Source organism: Leuciscus leuciscus, assembly GCF_965113295.1.
Source record: "Leuciscus leuciscus genome assembly, chromosome: 19".
Lineage (NCBI taxonomy): Eukaryota > Metazoa > Chordata > Actinopteri > Cypriniformes > Leuciscidae > Leuciscus > Leuciscus leuciscus.
The window spans coordinates 30,468,628-30,487,320 of NC_138743.1; the positions used below are offsets into that span (position 1 = coordinate 30,468,628).

Consider the following 18,693-nt stretch of genomic DNA (forward strand, 5'->3'; position numbering starts at 1 on the left):
GTAAATAATACATGTTTGGAACAACATAGAACAATCCTTTTAATGTCTTTATCAATAAATCATTGATAGCTTTAACTTGCAGCCTGAATATGTCGTTTTTATTTTAAAAAAAATAGAGGGAATGTGTCCGACAGTCAAAAATGTACTTGCACAGAAAAAGAGTGACCTGTGCCTGAGTGGCTCTTTTGGGTTTATTATAGCTGTTTGACACACATCACAATTAAGGAAAAAAGAGAGAAGACAACTGAATATTAGTCAAATATTACATAAATCTATACAAATAAAAATGATAATTTTTTCATCAGTGATTATTGACTAATTAATATGTCAGGAGTTCTCAACTCTGGTCCTCGAAGTGCACTGTCTTGCAGTTTATGTCCAGACCTGATCAATCTCACTTGCTCTTTTAACCAAAAGAGCTTGATTAGCTTGTCCAGGCGTGCTGGACCAGGGTTGCCTGTTTTACCACGTTCTTATGATCAAGCAATCAAGTCATTCCAACCAGCTGTCATCAATCAACAGGTCCACTCAATCAGCATGAGTTAAACCTATAAATATACGCAGTCGACTCACCCATATTCCTCGACAGTTTTCAGCATCCCTCCACCACCCCATCTTCTCACACTTACATGGTTATCTTCCTAACCAGACACGGGGGGAGTACTCTGGGTTTGGGTTGGGGCCCGATTTCCGAGCTCGGAGCCCTCCCCCCGGACAGCACGCCAAATACGCATAATCATTTACTCTCTGATCATTCGTAAGTGTGAACTCGTGAAATTTTATTTGTAGTTTTCAGCTCACTCATTCTCATTTGTATTCTGATGACATTGAACATTTTGTTAATACATTTTGTATATTGTGTACAAAGTTGTATGTCATGAACATGTCATCTCTGTATTTTTGCAAAAAAAAAAAAAAAAAAGAGTAGACTTTGAGCTATAAGCATATCCCAGTCGGGTAACTTTAACTTTGTCACAAACGTGTACACATTTAAGGGAACTGATTCCATTTTCTATTTCTCCTTAGACTACCTTGCAGAAATTAAGTCTTGCAGAAATTACAAGAGCTCTGTGAGAACCAGCAAGAAATCCTTACAATGCAGAGAAGAATACTGGCTGCTGTGAATGTGCCAGAGGTAGAGAAATTCTGGAAAATGGGACTTGTCAAACCGTAGAAGAGCTTAAATAAACAGTTTGACACAACATTAGAAAATAAAGAGAACAGGACAAAGATGGTAAGAAATATAGCAATTGAGCTTTTCAATGTTAGCAATTAAGCTGTCAATGTTTATTTACAATAAAATGCTCACTCAGCTATGGCATCATTTTGAACTGTAGTATTGTTACATTGTGAGTTTAAGTTCATATGGTTTTATGGTAGATAACTGTCATCTTGTTTATATATATTTTGGGTGAACTACCTATGCTCCATTGGGGTACAAATCCAGGGGCAGCTGTACGCACTGTTGCGTAAGGTGGCCACCAATGAAGCCCTGAGTGCCTACAGCCTGAAAAACAAAACTAGCCTTCCTAGACCTCAGGATTTGCTCTATTACTATAGGAAAGTTTTACTCTAGCTTACAATAAATCATTTTTAAAGGATTATAAAAAAGTAACTGTTTTGCATATTACATTGTAGAATGAAATACTTTGTATGCTTCCAAAACAATACGCTGATTTCACGCAGCCGTTATTTTGAAATCGAAAGCGAGGCTCAGGTGGGAAGAAAACCGGAAGTGTCGCCTTTAATCACAGGAGAGTCGTGAATGCGATGGCGTATTGTTGTTTAATGATGTTGTGTAAATTCTAAAACTGTACATACATTTATTTTATACTTTAGACTATATACAGTGAAATTCATTTATAAATACTTTTTTTATTTTTATATAATTCAAAAAGTAAAAAAAGAAGCAGGAATGAACTATATACATATCCTATATTGGATATTAACATCCAATAGTGTAAATCGCGGCAGCAGCTTCAGGTTGGTAGTCCAAAGGCATTGTTGTTTATCTTTACTTCCGGGGTTTTTCCCACCGGAGCCTCACTTTCGATTTCAAAATGGCGGCTGCGTGAAATCAGAGTATTGGATTATAATCTACCTTTAAATGTATATACAATGCACAGCTACAATGCAGAGATGATTTGTTATTTTACCAGAGATTATTTCATTCCATTTCTGGTCCTCATCCTTGACATTACTTTGATATTCCTGGCTTGCTTCTTGTATATTTTCCTTTAACAAGGAGCACCCTTTTTAAAGAGCACCCAATGATGCTTCAAAATCTATTTCATCAGAATCAAACTATTCTTTCGTCTTCCTTATCTTCTTTCTTGAATTTTTGAACAACCACGACTGACTTTACCAGAATGTCTTCGAATTCAGCCAGTTCCCTTTGTGTTTCAACCTCTTCCTGATCCACTTCTGCTCCATTATGATCTTCTGCTCCAATATGATGATATGACAGCATTATCTTCTGAGTGTATACTTCATGAAGGGGGAAAAAAAACAATTACAAACCCATCACAACATTACAAGACACAGACTGCGCTTGTCTCATAGTGCAGAATTTTTTTTAATCCTTTTACCTCCGATGTTTAGTTCATTCATCAGCTGCTCTGAGAAAAAATGTAGCTGAACTAGAAATCCAGAAAAGCATAAGTTTGAATCAGTTTGTCCTCTTTGGTGAATTTTACTTTAAGTACTTTTTGAAGTACTCATACTCAACGAAGCCTCCCTCTGAAGCGGCGTCCACGAGCAGCTTATGCTCACAGTCCATTGGAAGCAAGTTTACTTGTGTGCTCGCAGATCATTGAAGCAGAGTCTTTGACTTAATTTGCTCACTGCTTAGAGAAGCACAGTTTTTGACTTAATGCTCACTGAGAAGCACAGTTTTTGACTTAATGTTACGACTTAAGCCGCTGGTATTGGTAACAGGAGTGAGCAAGTATTTGACACGTAAAAACTCCATGAACACAGATGTAAGATGCAAACAGTGCCTTTCTCTATTGTGCTCTAATGAATAAACATTGCTTCCAATTAGCTTCCTGTGGTGTCTCATTCTTTCAAGTTCACACCATAAGTCCATATCTTGCAGATACAGCTCACACACATTGTCCATAGTCCATCTTGTTTCAGTGAAACATAATGAAACATGCATTAGCACGTTGCTGGATGGTCAAAAACTGTGTGCTTTCATTACCCAGGTGCCCTTAATATAGGCTTACATTTCAGAGCGCCACCCAATGGACAAATATATAATTACACTAAAATGGCTCATACAGCAATTAATAAACTCACAATTCTGAGAAAATGATTTATTACTATTAAGTATTTTAAATTTTTGGTTATATTATATTCATTGTTACGTATTTGCTTTATTTCCCCCTGAATTTCATGTATCTCTTTGCCAAAGTAACGTTCTTTTTAGGCTATTATCTAGCCTACTTAAAGTACAGTATGTTTTGTACATACTGTAAATGCCCAACAATCTTGCCAATAAATATAATTGTTTAATCTGATGTCCATGTAACCTAAGTTGCCTTTTTTATTTCTTTGTTAAATTTAGATGACTGTGGTGGAAGATTGAAGAAGAGTTTTAGCATTCTTTGTGCATCTTTTTGTATACTTGGTTAAATATTTTGTGTAAATATAAATGTGTTTCATGTTGTGCTATTTTATATCAACAATTAAACAATGAGTCGACAAAGACATGGATTGTGGGCTGATAATGTATTTATATAAACGTACAGTTTTTTTATGATTAAAGTTGTATACGAATATATAAAAAATAAACATGATGAAATGGTATAGGGGAACGTTAGAAAAACGTTTTACAAACCAAGAACTAACATTCTATTTCCGTTTTCCGTTATTCCGAAAGAATACTTTCCTGGCTAACCAAAAACAAACCTTAATTTAAGTCCTGGGAACCAAAAACTAACATTCTGGGAACCAAAAACTAACGTTCTTGGAACTAAAAACTAATGTTCTGGGAACCAAAATGTGTTAGCTGGAAAGGAAGTATGAAATCAAGGCCTGCAAAGGTCAGACAGTTTTTATGCATATATTAAAAATAGTAAGGGTTGTAGTTGTAACATCCTACAAGGTAAAAAAGAAGAAAAGGATGACAGCTAGTCGAGAAGACTAGTATTCACGTTAATCAGAAATTGATTGTGTCTGAAAACGCCCCATACCCTTATATCAATATAAAATGTATTTCTAGAACACAGTTCCAGTAGTGGGATTGAATGTGAGATAACCCAATAACGTCCACAATGGTTTCGGACACCCAAATGGCTGTTCCCTCAAATAGTGCCCTATTTAAAGTCTCTGAAAAGTTTTTTGGCCTTTAGTATGAATATGTGAGCCTTACTGTTATCTATAAGCTAGTGTGTTCCAAAACAATGACAAAATTCGCATTTAGAAGACCAAACCCAATGTTGAAAATGAAAATCAGGTTAATGTCAGAATCCAACGTCAGATTGACGTCAATCTCCAACGTTGGACAGACGATGTATTGTGGTTGAAAATGAAAATCGGGTTGACGTCAGAAACCAACATCAGTCGGGTTCTGACGTCAACTTGACTTTATTTTCCAACCAAAATCCAACGTTTGTCCGACGTTGAATGTTGACGTCAATCCAAGGGCGTAGGTTTGGCCTCAGCTTTGGTGGGGACATCCCCCTCCCCCTCCCCTGGAATGAGTTTTCTATACGTAATTAAATAATGAACAAATGAATAAAATACACACGTATCATAGTATGCATTCAACACAACAAATCCATTATTATTATCTATTATTATTATCCATGATTACAGTATTCCATTAATACTAAAATTGTATCTACTATTCTATATCAAATTCTATTGATATATTCTATTCTTAAATATTAAATTCTTAGGCTACACTCACTCACAAATACATTACATAAATAGAATGTAGAAACGAAAAATGTCTCAGATCCACTGTTTATGTTGACTGCAAGATTCTAAGTTAAGGTCAGCTAATTAACATTCAGTGACTTGCTAACGTAGCATTCTATCATGATAGCGTGACTTCTATGAGTCTATCAGTGTGAACAGCCTAATCAATACTCTTAACCTTAGTTGAAAGATTGCTGCTGCTAGGTTTAACTGTAACAACATGGTAACACATACTATCACCAATCAATACTATTTTCCACAGTAGAATCTGCATTTGAAAGCCTGGTCAGTCACTACTACTGCTAGTTTATTTGTGTGGCTAGTTATTTTGCCTACTTACACTCTGATTTATGAAAAAGCTTCGTATGTCCCCTTTCTTCTTCTTGGGTGGCATAGCTGATCTATCTACAAAGTACAAAAAGTGGCAAAAAACGGAATATTAAAATGTTTTACTCTGGCCTTTGTATGTGGCAGAGAGACAGCCCTGGTAACTTACCGTCGGCGTCGTCGACGCGCGCGCGCGCACGCACACACACACACACACACACACACACACACACACACACACACACACACACACACACACACACACACACACACACACACACACACACACACACACACACACACACACACACACACCCCACCCGCTCGCTGCCAGTGCAAGCACAAAAGTAGTCCCGGCCCGCGCGTGTAGCCTGTCAGATACACCGCCGCCAATCAAATTACGCCGTTTCTTGTACTGTCGTTGTTTTGGCCGTTGGAATCGATCCAAATAGCAGCGCAAATATCCAAATAGCAGTTCAAAGGAGCTTGCTAAATATTGGTGGGGACAAATTTGTCATCTCAAAATATTGATTGGGACTAGTACCTAGCGTCCCCCCCTAAACCTACGCCCATGCGTCAATCTAACGTCTGGTTCTGACGTCAACCCGACTTTCATTTCCAACCAAAATGCAACCCCTGCAACCAAAATCATCCCCTGACTGACGTTACTACTTTCTACTCAAGGACCTTGACAGAAATGTAGTGGAGTAAAAAGTACGATAAGTTAAAGTAAAAAGTTTCCAGAAAAAAAATTATACTCAAGTAAAGTACAGATAGGCCTACTCAAAAAGTGTACTTGAGTACAGTAAGTATATGTACTACTGTCCACCTCTGAAAGTCAAGTCAAGTCAAGTTTATTTGTATAGCGCTTTTCACAATACAGATTGTATCAAAGCAGCTTCACAGTATTAAATTAAAATAATACAAAAGTAAGATATGATGTATGAGTCCATTGCAATGTCGTAAAAATTCTGGCTATAGGCTAGCCTACTGTATTATCAATAAAATAAAATAATGGTAACAGGTGAAGTAGTGGGATATGAAATGAAAATAATTAATTAAACTCATTTGAGAATGAGAGGGAGAGAGAGGCGGAGGAGAGGAGGGAGGCGGAGACACCGTCGCAGCTTTGAATTGATCCACATGGTTAACGCTTATTTTGTTTGGATGTGCTCGCGCGTTTGGAGTAAGCACGAGCAAAAGACGGAGATGGTTAAACATACGCGGAAGCATCTGAAAGACAACATAGTCATTTTAAAAATCACAATTTATTCTGATGCCTGTCACATGGTTTAATTTTTATTTTGGTAATTAGAAATTGGCTTTAAACCCCAGATGAAAACAAGAGGTTCCCATGGCTTTACGTGATTCAACACAAAATGCATGGAATATACAGCAGATGGAAACACCTGTGGAACTTGACAGTCTCCTTTTGGATACCGATACAATATTTGGATTGACCAGTCATTATCTGAAGAGAAAACAGAAGGTAATAACTCCTTGTCCGTTTGCATGTTTTGTTAACTTCATAGCCTAGCTAAGAAGCCTTCATATAGCCTAGCTGTCAAATATCACAGCTTAGCTACCTTTCAAATGAAAACATGCAAAAATATATATTTCAGCACCATGAACAGCTCCCTCGAAAAGACTCATATGTGTGTCCACTGTAACCACAGTCTATAATGTCATGTTTTACATCTCACAGACATATAAACCACTTTCTTAACAACAGTGAAGTGGGGGTAAACACAAAGAAACTCATGTATACTCAAAATGTAGTCTAAAATAAGTCTCTTAACATTTCTAGACCAATTTACGCATTTTTTAGGAGTAAAATATTTGTTATTCAACTCCACCAAGAAATAAACTTCCATAATCGACAGTTTTATGGATATGCCATTGCTGATAATGGCCATGTGGTGGCGCTAAAGTAATAGTAAATAGCTGACCACCACACTGAAATTACACAACATGATGGTGTGCCTAGCGCGCGCTCATACAGTGCATAAACACACAAAATAAATTGTGACAGAAAAGAGAAAAATTATAACGAAAAACTAAGTGCCAGTAGGTTACTGGTAATAAATAATATTTGCAATATACACTGAATATAACATAAAATAAATCGATTTTCAGAAAGACATTAGGAACTTCTCTTGTGCAGCGAATAAACTCGTGAGAATGAACCACGACTCGTGGCAAGTTCTCATGTTCTCTTACATTTCTCCCCATACTCACAAGAGAAGGATGCGCCTTCAATATGAATCAGATTCAGGAGCGCGCTGTGTGAGCTGCGATTCTGCTCCGCCCCCCAGTGACTCAATATCAGTCTAACTGATCCCTGAGTTTAATTCATTTATCGTCAACATGGGATTGAGAAGCGCGCCAACTAGCAAGACTGGAAAACCTAAACTTTAGAAAAACTAAACTTTAGAGTTATAAATTACAATTAACATCAATGAAATGGATAATTTACAAATCTCTCAGTGAGTCAGAGCACATCAGACTCTGTCTGACACGCGGGGACATTTAAAGCCAGAAACATGCACTCTCATTATTGGGTTCAAGGTGGAGGACGCAGACCAGATTTCAGGAGGTTCACGGTGAGATAATAGCATGATGAAACTTTTCAGAATGTTTTTTATTTTGTTTTGTAAGTTCTTAACATTTGATTCATGAAAGCACGCATTGATTCATGAAATATTCTAATGTTCATTCATAATGTTTATCCTACTGGGGCAAAAATGCTTAAACTAGGAAACTTAGTTTGGTGGTCTTAGCTGGTCTTTTAATTGAAATGTCTTTATTGTCCACCGGAGTTGAAATTTGTCTTTTGCTCACCAACACATAAACCAACTACTTAGAAACTAAAAAGCAATAAAACAATATATAGACAATTGATCACATTACATATAAAAGTATAGTTCATGTCACTTTCTGTTACTTTACCAATCACTGGCAGAGTTAATCATTTTAATGGCATTTGGGATGAAGGACTTCTTGAATACATTTTTATTTGCCAGAGGAACTCTAGGAGCTCATACTGGGTGAAGAGAGGATGGGATTGGGAGGTATCTGCCAGAATACTCCTCACATTCTTCCTTGCCCTTATGTGAAAAGTTGTGTTAAGGACTTCTGGGGCTTACCAACTATTTTACATTCCATTGATACAATTCTAGAAAGTTTATTCTTAAACCTACAAGTGACCTTAGGGAGATGAAAGGTTAGAACACTCTCAACAATAGATTTATACACAAGTCTTAAGATATGCTGACTAACACCAAGGCCGCTGAGTTGTCTGAGAAGATAGTCGCCGTGACCATCTTTTGAAAACATGCTCTGTATTTCCAGAGAAACTCATCTGAAGTCCAAAATTGTACCAAGATATTTAAAGTTTTCTATAGGCCAACTAAGGCCATGTCATTAGGATATTTAAATTATCTAAAGGTTTTCTCGTTGATCATAAACTCATTAGTAAAATAATTTAGGCCTGGCCAGGTTGATCTGATGGCTGGTTTTAGAAGGCTTTGGGCATTTTTCAGCTGGTCAGGCTGGGAGAACAACTATCTTAAGTCCAGTGGCCAGTTGCATAAACTGCATAGACCAGTCATAAAATGTAGTCCTCTAATATTTTTCTTCAAGACTGGTCCTAACTTTTTATTTACTTACATAAAAAGGTAGACAGATTATTACAAAAATATTTTGGCCTGGTTTAACCTGTTTAAAAAGAAAAATACTATATATATATATATATATATATATATATATATATATTTATATATATTATTAGTTGGACAGTGTTTTTATGAGGATGATATTACAGTCTTACAGTTTTTTTTCTGGTTTTTACACACTGAAAAACATTATATGATCAATAAGTTATGACAACATATGTTTATATATTGCTTTAACTCATCAAAATAAGTTAAGCAATTATTATTATTTTTTAAATATAAGTTATACAATATTCAACTCAATTTTTAAAGTAAGTTTAATGCAATTTAAGTTGAAATTACTTAACGCTGCAGTCCGTAACTTTCTTTGTGTTAAAAATTTACTAATATTTATAATAAGCGAGTACATCCATTTTCCAAACTGTGTTTTTTGTCTTATCCTGAATCACTATGGTACACTTATAGTATGTGTTTATATAAGGACCATTTTAGACTGGTACTGGTCGTACCACTGCGGAGTAGTCCAGTACCTGCGTGTCTCATCATAGACAAAAACAGAGCAAAAACAGAGAGAAGTAGCTCCGACTACAATGTTCCTCCACAAGACGCATGCAGTTCTGTTTATTAACCGCTAGAGTGCCAAAAGTTACAGACTGCAGCTTTGAACATCCAAGTTGATTGTACTTAAAAAATAGGGCAGGAACTTTTTTTTTTTTTTTTTTACAGTTCTGTATGTAGTTTATTCCATCAACCTCTTTTCATTCATCTCTCAGTTTGAATTATTTTCTGATTTTTTCTCACACAAGGTCGTTGAGGTATCAGCAAGCAGTGAATCAGTGCAGAATCCAGCACTCAATCCTAGGAAAAGGATTCACTCGGCAGAAGAAGTGCAATGCGGCAGCCGGCCAAACCCGGAGGGTGCCGGTTCAGTGTCCGTAACGGAGTTAAGTTATTCCGAGGACAAGCACGGGAGGGAAAGCCTGTGTCAGCGATGTCAAATCATCGCGAACCAACTGAACAGGCAGGCGCGTGAGCTGGCCGAGCCAGGAACTCTGAAGGTTTGTGCATTCAACTAAACCGTTAAAGCGATTCGTCTCAGGGCCTGTTACACCATGAAGACAGTGACAGTGGTGTAGAAAGAATTGTTTTAACCTGTGCAGACTAAACTGTAATTGAAGGCAATACAAGTTCTAACAATGCCCACTACAGTCAGATTAACTCATTTAGGAGAGTTAAAAACATTTTAAAAAAATTAATAAAATAATCCAATCATCCTTTACTCAGCCTCATTTTGTTACAAACCTGTTTGACTTTTCCTCTTTAGTGGAACACGAAAGAAGATGTTCAGCAGACTGGCAGTCTCAGTCTCCTCTCACTTTTATTGTATGGAAAAAATATTAAAAAGAAAATGAATGGCGACAGAGACTGACATTCTCCCTAACAACTCCTTTGTGTTCAACAGAAGAAAGAAATGGCTGCAGAACAACATGATAGGCAGGAAATTATGAAAAAAAAAAAAAATTTTGACACACACTCATACACACACACACACACACACACACACACACACACACACACACACACACACACACACACACACACACACACACACACACACACACACACACACACACACACACACACACACACACACACACACACACAACCTTTCACTGTCATTAGAGTAGTGAACTTTCTATTCATCAAAAGATCCTGATCAAATTTGATCACAGTTTCCATAAAATATTAAGCAGCACAACTATTTTCAACATTGTTAAAAATAAGAAATGTTTCTTGAGCAGCAAACCAGCATATTAGACTGATTTCTGAAGGATCATCTGACACTGGAGACTGGAGTAATGATTCTGAAAATCCAGCTTTTAAATTGCACTTTAAAATATATTAAGATATAGAAAACAGTTATTTTAAATTATAATACTATTCCAGAGTATTACTGTTTTTTTAACCATTTTTGATCAAATAAATGGAGCCTTGGTAAGCATAAGAGACTTCTTACCAACCCCAAGTCCACATATAAATACAAAAACATCTCAAATATACAATATGCATATAAATGTTGCATTGCAAGTACAAAACAGCATTTGACATTGACACCTTTTGACATATCGCTATCATTAGGGATAATACTGATCCTCTGAAGATGAAAATGTAAGACAAAGAAAGACAGAGTATTTAGACTCGTCTGCCCACTGTGATTCCAAAATACCCCTAGACAAAAAAAGTCAAAAAGATTAGTGTATTTGACACAGCCACCAGCATTCACACTGTCCACAATGATTATTTTAGATGATAGCGAGAAATATTGCAGGTAAAACAAATTTCAATGACCAGTAGAACCGTCCAACTCAGCAGGATTTTATGGTCCCATTAATCTTGAGTGATGACACACTTCGAGTGGCTATATTCAAGAGAAGAACCGCTGAGATGAATGTAAGCAGTCATGCCTATCATTGATGATGAGCGCTCTGATGATATTAGCTGTCCGGGCAGTGCATAAAGAGAAGGTTGCAGCCCACCGTAGTGTTTCGATGAAGAAGCAGCTCAAACTAAACTGCAAGAAAGCTAGGTTTATGGCAGAAACTTTTAATGAAAATCTCCAGTGCCTTTGTGACTGGTAAACTTATAAATTTAATATTAAATTGAAGCCTCTGAGCTCATTATCTGGAGTTGGAGATTAAACATTGTTGTTGACTTTTAGATTTGACTCACTTGTTTCCTTTGTTATTTCTTATATTTCTTATGCAGTGACATCATTATTTATAGGTGTTTATATATATATTGTCTTGTTTCCATGCTTGTATACAGCAGCACTTGGTTGCTATTGTTCTTAGGAACAATGCATGTAAAAGGAGGTGTAGAAGTGATAGCATCTGAAAAGGAAGTTAAAGCAACCTAACTTTTACTACTCAATGAAAGTGTGATCCTGTTGGCTTGGTAATGCATTTCCTCAAATTGCCAGAGGCTGTGCATTCCTTCACGTTGACTGGGCATATAAAGTGTTGGACCTCCTGTTTTTGAAGATTTGTCTTTTAAACTCCCGGATAACAGGGAATGTTCTCAGAACTTTGGCTAACATTCAGGCAAGGTTATGAACAAACATTATTCCAGTAACGTTAATAGAACATTCAATCAAAGTTATCTGGTCTTTAATAATTTTCTCAAAACGTTTGCACAAAAACATTATACATCATTCAATGAACTTTTTTCCTGAAACGTTATAGTTGTATATTCGTCTAACATTTTTTAAATGTTAGTACTTGTTTCAGAAATGTTTAGAGAACATTCAAAAGTTACATTCCCATAATGTTTTGGAAATTATATAGAATGTTACCCTTAACGTTCACATAAACAAAACAAAAAACAAAACAAAAAAAACTTTAAAATGACTGGAACGTTCACGAAGACATTCAGAAATAGCATTAGCAAAAATTTTTTAAAACATATTTATGTTAGACCAGCCAGCACTTTTCAAAATACTGTATCCCAGTAGCATTTTAGCATCATCTTCTCTTTGGAAAGAATATGTGTTACTTCTTTATTATGGGAGGGATTAAATAATAAAAAAAGACCATGTTTAGCTAACACTGTAAGACAGTACCACAACACAGCATTGCTGGTTCATAAAGCTGAAGTGTGCTATTCAGTCACTCCCTGTTCAATCACAACAGATTTCAAGGTTTGTTTTGGGCATAGCCATTCACCCACTTGTTATGGGAAACTTCTGCTCTCTGCTAGTTGGATCACAAAAATGTGGTTTCTTTCCATTCCCTCCCTTATGGAGCATAACAGTTTCATCCCAATACTGTAGATCATCGAGTCAGCAAATCTGAGGACATTTTAGAGGTATTTGTTTTAGATTGCCTAAGAATATGATTTGCGTTGGTCAATTATTTTGCATATCAATTGTACATTAGAAAGGCAACGTGGTCTCATTCTGAATAGGTATTTAAAGATGACTCTTCAGACAGGTTAATTGAACTGTGAAAGATTTTTATTGCAACTATTGATTTCAGTGTAGCAAAATATATATCTAATAGTGTTGTAGTTGAGAGTAAAGACTAGTGTGTGTTAAGACCAACACAAGACCAAGACTATTTTTGGGGTTGAGACCAAGATAAGACCAAGAGTAAGGCAAGGCGAGACCAAGACCAGACCAGCACTCCTTAAATTTATCTAAAAGAATGTTGAGTACAACACTACTGTTTAGTTTGATTCAGCTTTATGAAGGATTCACTTAAAAGACAATCTACAATCTAATCTCACTTTCTTCATGAAATGTATGAGGAAGTCTAGCCAAGCTTCTATTTTCTTGAAATAGTTGCTTTCTTAGACTAATTACAAGCCTGCAGATAAGATGGGGGTAAGCTGTAAAATGTGCAAGGACATTTTCTTCTCAGCTGTCTCAGACAGAGTTAAATTGTTTGTCAGCTCAGACAATCAAGTCTGAGTCCAGACAGTCAGATTAAGCTTTAAGATACTCCTGCGAAGGCTGAGTGTTCAACAAAAGCAAGACGAAAGAATCTCAAGACACTTTTAGAACACAATGATGCTGTCAATACCAGACTCCATAAGTTTGCCTCATGGAGTCGTATCTCTCAGAAAGAGTTTAAATTAAAAAGTGTAATGGCAGTCTAAATCCATTCTGACCCATCAATGGAAAACAAATTGGATTAATGGAGAGATTTATCTCAGTTCAAATCATTATGATCACATAACTATCACTTTAACTCATAACCCTATGAGTTCAAGGGATAGTTCAACCTAAAACAAAAATGTACTCACCCTCAAGTTCTTCCAAACCTGTATTAATTTCTTTTTTTGTGCTGAACACACACACACACACACACACACACACACACACACACACACACACACACACACACACACACACACACACACACACACACACACACACACACACACACACACACACACACACACACACACACACACACACACACACACACACACACACACACACACACACACACACACACAAAACATACAGTATTTTGAAGAATGTTGATATCCAAACAGTTTCTGGTCCCCATTTGACTTCCTTCGTTTTTTTTATTTTTTTTAGATAATATGGAAGTCAATCGGGACCAGCAACTGTTTGGTTAGTTACCAACATTCTTTAAAATGTCTTCTTTTGTGTTCAAGAGAAGGAAGGTTTTTATGCAGGTTTGGAACAACTTGAGGGTGAGTAAATGACAGAATTAAATTTTTCTGGTGAACTATCACTTAAAAGAATAAATCATTGTGTAGCAGATCTGCAGGGAAGATTAAGGAAGATTAACTTTAAAGAGTTCTACTCATATGGTGATGGACATTATACTATACACGTATTTACATTGTAAACATAAAAACAGCCAAAATATCATAACATACACGTAAATAAAATGGGCGTGGCTACAGCCTATATAAGCGCCCCATTTGTTCATAGAAATCAGGTTTAATCGACTGAAGCGACAGACCTGAAGTGCAGCTCATAGCACGGCTGGCTATGCAATACTTGTTCGCTACTCTCAGGGAACCAAGGTTACGTTAGTAACCGAGTACGTTCCCTTTTCCAGGCAGGTATGGAGGGGGGTCGAGGCGGGTTAAGCCTCCTGGCCCCTTTAAGGAAGCGCACGACCAGGTCGTTCCTTCCTAAGGACTGGCCGGCCACAGAAGCGTGAAAGGCTACTATGGCTGCCACATATACTTTGAGCGTGGAGGGGGTGCGCTCTGCGTCCATCAGCTCTTGTAAAAAGGAAAGTACCGATGGTATGTCACACGAATCCGGGTCAAGATCCCGAGCTGTACACCAGCTGTCGAACACTGACCATTAAAGAGCATAGAGGCGTCTGGTTGATGGAGCTCTAGCCTCTGTGATAGTGCTTAAGACCTTATCCGGGAGGTTCCCGGGTACCCATTGAGGGGCCATACGTGGAGGGCTCACAATTCATGATGAGGGTGACATATTGTTCTGTTCGCTTGCATGAGGAGGTCCCTCCTCAGCGGTATGGGCCATAGGGTCTCTAGCAGCCGCGCCAACTCGGGGAACCATATCTGGGTCTTCCAGAGAGGGGCTATCAGTAGGGTCGCACACTTGTGCTCCCTGATCCGTTTGATGACCTGAGGAAGCATCGAGACCGGAGGGAATGCGTAAAGTGGGAGGCTGGGCCATTCATGGGCTAGTGCATCCCTGTCTTTTGAGAAAAATGTTGGGCAGTGAGAGTTGTCTTTTGAGGCGAAGAGGTCTAAATCTGCCCTGCCGAAGACACTCCAGATCAGTTGAACCGTCTGCGGGTGGAGAGACCATTCCTCTGGGCTGAATCGAGAGAGCGCAGTCTGGCGTGAGCCACGCTCTCATTTGGACAGAATTGATTACTGTTCCCAGGAAGGTTATATGCTGGCTGGGGAGCAGCATGCTCTTGGAAACATTGATCCTGAGCCCAAGGCATTCTAGGTGGCCAAGAAGCGAGGACCTGTGGGTTATTAATTCGGCCTCCAGGTAATTCAAAATGCGCATTCCTCGTTTTCTCAGGCACTCAGGAAATAACGGCTGTAAAAATCTGACTCGCGTAACTGTCTCGACGGCCCCTTTCGCTATTAGACTTAGCACCTCGGTACGGAGGACGTGAGCCATGTTGCTCCTAACCGAGGTTTCGACCACAGCATGAAAGCGTGGGGGCCTGCGAGCGAACTGCAGCGAGTAACCTCGTTTTATTGTGTTTAATTCCCATTTCAACACATCGGGGATGGCTTCCCAGTCCTTTGCCCGAGTGGCTAGGGCCGCCATGTAATAGGGACCCGGTCACCCTTATATTTTGGAGGGAGAAAGTGCTCTTTTAGTGCTTTATTTGGGTCGCTTTCTTTGGGGGTGGTCCAGCTGCAGCGGAACACCCCCCTTTTCCCTCCTGTCTTTCGACTAGGAAGGCTTCCAAAGCTCAGGGTCCAACGCAATCTTGGGTCGGGGGCCCTGACGCTCTGGGAACTGGAAGCGCTTGGCAGACTGTGAAAGCCGGTGAGTTTCAGCCGCTGGGCGGGGCTGAGATGCTTGCGGTGCTGGTTTAGCTGGCTGTGGGGTCTGCGTTTTCTTAGGGCGACCCGACGCTGAGCTTGATCGCTTCGGCAGGAAGTGCCGCATAGCCTGCAACGACTTTTGAGCCTCCGTGAAGTGCTCGGAGAATCCCTTTACCGCGGGGCCGAAGAGACCAGCGCTCGAGATCTGCGAGTCCAGAAAAGCAGCCTTGTCGGCGTCTTTGATCTCTGTCAAGGTGAGCCAAAGATGACCCTCTAGCATGACCAAGCTGGCCATGCTTCTCCCGATCACCTGGGCCGTGGTCTTTGTAGCATGCAGGGCTAGATCGGTGGCACTGCGCAGGTTGAGGAGGGCGGGAAACAGGAGGGCGCAAAGGGCGGTGTCGCTCTTTGACGTAAGGAGAGCTAGCCGCGAGCGCAGAGAGGCAAGTGACATGCCGCCTTGCTTGAGTGCTGCTTCCGCGTGTCCGAGGACCAGGCAGGAAACGCACTCATCGTGGCCATCTCAGGAATGCAGAGGGGCTCTGCATGCCGCACAGTCAGCACGTGACATTTGGAACAATGCCACGAGAAAATGCCACTTCTACAAAGCGCTGCCGCAGCACGCACGTGAAGGCTTTCAAAGGATATAATTTGCCGGATGGCCGCAAGGGAACGGCGAATCAGGAGAGCGGCGCTGAGTTGCTGAAAGCAGAAGGTCGCCGTCCGCTGAGCTGCAAGGCAGAGTTGCTCGTTCCACTGCTGGGCAAGTCGACGGCGAGGCAAAGGTTTCAGGAGAGTCAGCAAAGACGTAGTCGGTCGCTGAAGGAGATTAAATCTGATCTCTATGGCAAAATGGGCTGCTTATATAGGCTGTAGCCGCGCCCTGATAGGTTCGCACGTCCTTTCCGCTTCGCCATAGGTTTGTGCATTTCCCGCAGCCTAGCCAATCAGCACGCTAGTCAGCTCTGCATTGTGCTGGCTGTGCAGCTGCACTGCGTTTTAAAATAAAGGCTTCAATATTCTCGAGAAAAGGAGTTCTTGCACTGCGTATAGCTACGCAATACGAAGTGAACATTCTCGAGGGGGAACTAAAAATCTATATCTGGGCAGTTTAAGCTAGAAACTTGATATTTAGGTTTAAATATAGTGAGCACAATTTTTAAAAAAATCTGAAAGCCATTGAAAATATGATTAACATTTTTAATGTTTATCATAAAGTTTAGGCAGTAAATACAGCTGCTCGGTGCTGTATTAGGCATGTGATATGAAGTATTTATTGGTAAGACTAACCATAGCATTATTAAGTCAGCTGTGCTGCTTTGGTTTTCACTTTGGCACAATACTAGTATATGTGGCAGTTTTTTATCATTACAGACTGCAATAATGTAATTTTGAAAGCTGGAGAAACACATGATTTCTGGAAAACTAATTTTCCGAATTTTCTTTATGCAAAGGTATTCTACCATCTATCTGCTTTCCAAGTGATAATTCTATGTCGTGTTGTGCTTTTGTTTTCTCAATTTACTGTCATCATCCACTTCAGTGATTTTCTTTAATCTGTCCTGAGGCATGATGGGACATTTGTGTGAGTGCTGGCTCTTTGAATATCCCCTCAAATGAAAAGTAAAAACTTAAATTCAAAGGCTTCTAGCATATCGTGCTTTTATGTTTACTGATAAAATCACCCATAAACATTTTCCTAGCTGTGAGCTGTAGATGACACAGTAAGCGTCTGACTGCCCTGTGCTATATAAACATAGGAACATCCAGCTCAGACAATATTTACTGAAGGTACTGAGAGGACTACTTACAGAGCAGTGCATTCTAGGTAAAAAGGATGATTACTGCAATCAGCCAGGATCATCCGAAAGGAAAATCACCTCACTGTAAATTCACTGGGAAAGTCTCAGAAGAGGCCCACGGTGGTCTCACTGGAGGGGGGAAGCAATCTCAAAGAAATAAACTGGATGGAATGATGTGCTGGTCCATGTGATGAAAATTTAAACCTGTACATGTCCCTGCTGCCTCAGCAGTCAGTCTGCCAGGCATGACCGCAGTTTATAGGGGAAAGCAAGTGGGGTATTTTCCCAAGGGGAATATAGCTTCCTTTTTTACAGGCCTGAGCCTATACCTGTACCCTTCCTCCCTCTTTGAGATTATTCTTGCAGTCGTCTTGTCCTTGGCTTGCTAGCAGGTGACCTTTTGGCACGGCAAGTGCTCTTTTTAGTTTTCCAACTGTGATACATAGTAGAAGGCAAAAGACTAAAGCTAAAGCTGTTTCTGAGGATCACATTCCTCCCTCATGTGTATCTTTTCACTCGAAATAATCTGAGTGCTTGATCTGCCATGCAGTCAAATCCTCAGTTGTCTCCATCACTGAAGCGGTTCATTATTTAGGTCCATTTCCTTCCTGTTATTTTTCCTTTCAAAATCTGGACATGGAAAAGTGTGATTTACTCTAGTGAATAGGTAATCTTCAGAACGTGACCAGATGACATATCATCACCGTGCTCTTCTCTGTCACTCTCCTCCTTCCATCCTGTGCTGATTATGTCATGCCCTGAGGGGTCACAACTTGTCCATCACAGATCAATCCATCACACTGATGGGATGTGGTTGTCATAGCAACCTGTTTAAAGGATGGAATAAGAATCACAAGGCTTTCTTGCATTTGCTAATGCTTAGTCATCCACCCATCCTCATCTGTCTGCCTGTCTGTGCATCTACCTAGTGA

At 39.3% G+C, this 18,693-nt stretch overlaps 1 protein-coding gene across 2 annotated transcripts in view; it reads left to right on the top strand.

The window, feature by feature from the left end:
- Positions 1 to 6,467: 6,467 nt before the first annotated feature.
- The window catches only part of kif26aa (kinesin family member 26Aa), a 79,094-nt gene continuing 66,868 nt past the window's right edge, over positions 6,468 to 18,693 (top strand). Inside the window, exons 1-2 of one of the 2 annotated variants that reach the window (XM_082148369.1) lie at positions 6,468 to 6,742; positions 9,734 to 9,985. In XM_082148369.1, coding sequence (XP_082004495.1) covers positions 6,608 to 6,742; positions 9,734 to 9,985 — 387 coding nt within the window. In that variant the 5' untranslated portion in view covers positions 6,468 to 6,607. Of the gene's footprint in view, positions 6,743 to 7,609; positions 7,857 to 9,733; positions 9,986 to 18,693 lie in introns of those variants that run through there. The other variant, XM_082148370.1, reaches the window with a different exon arrangement.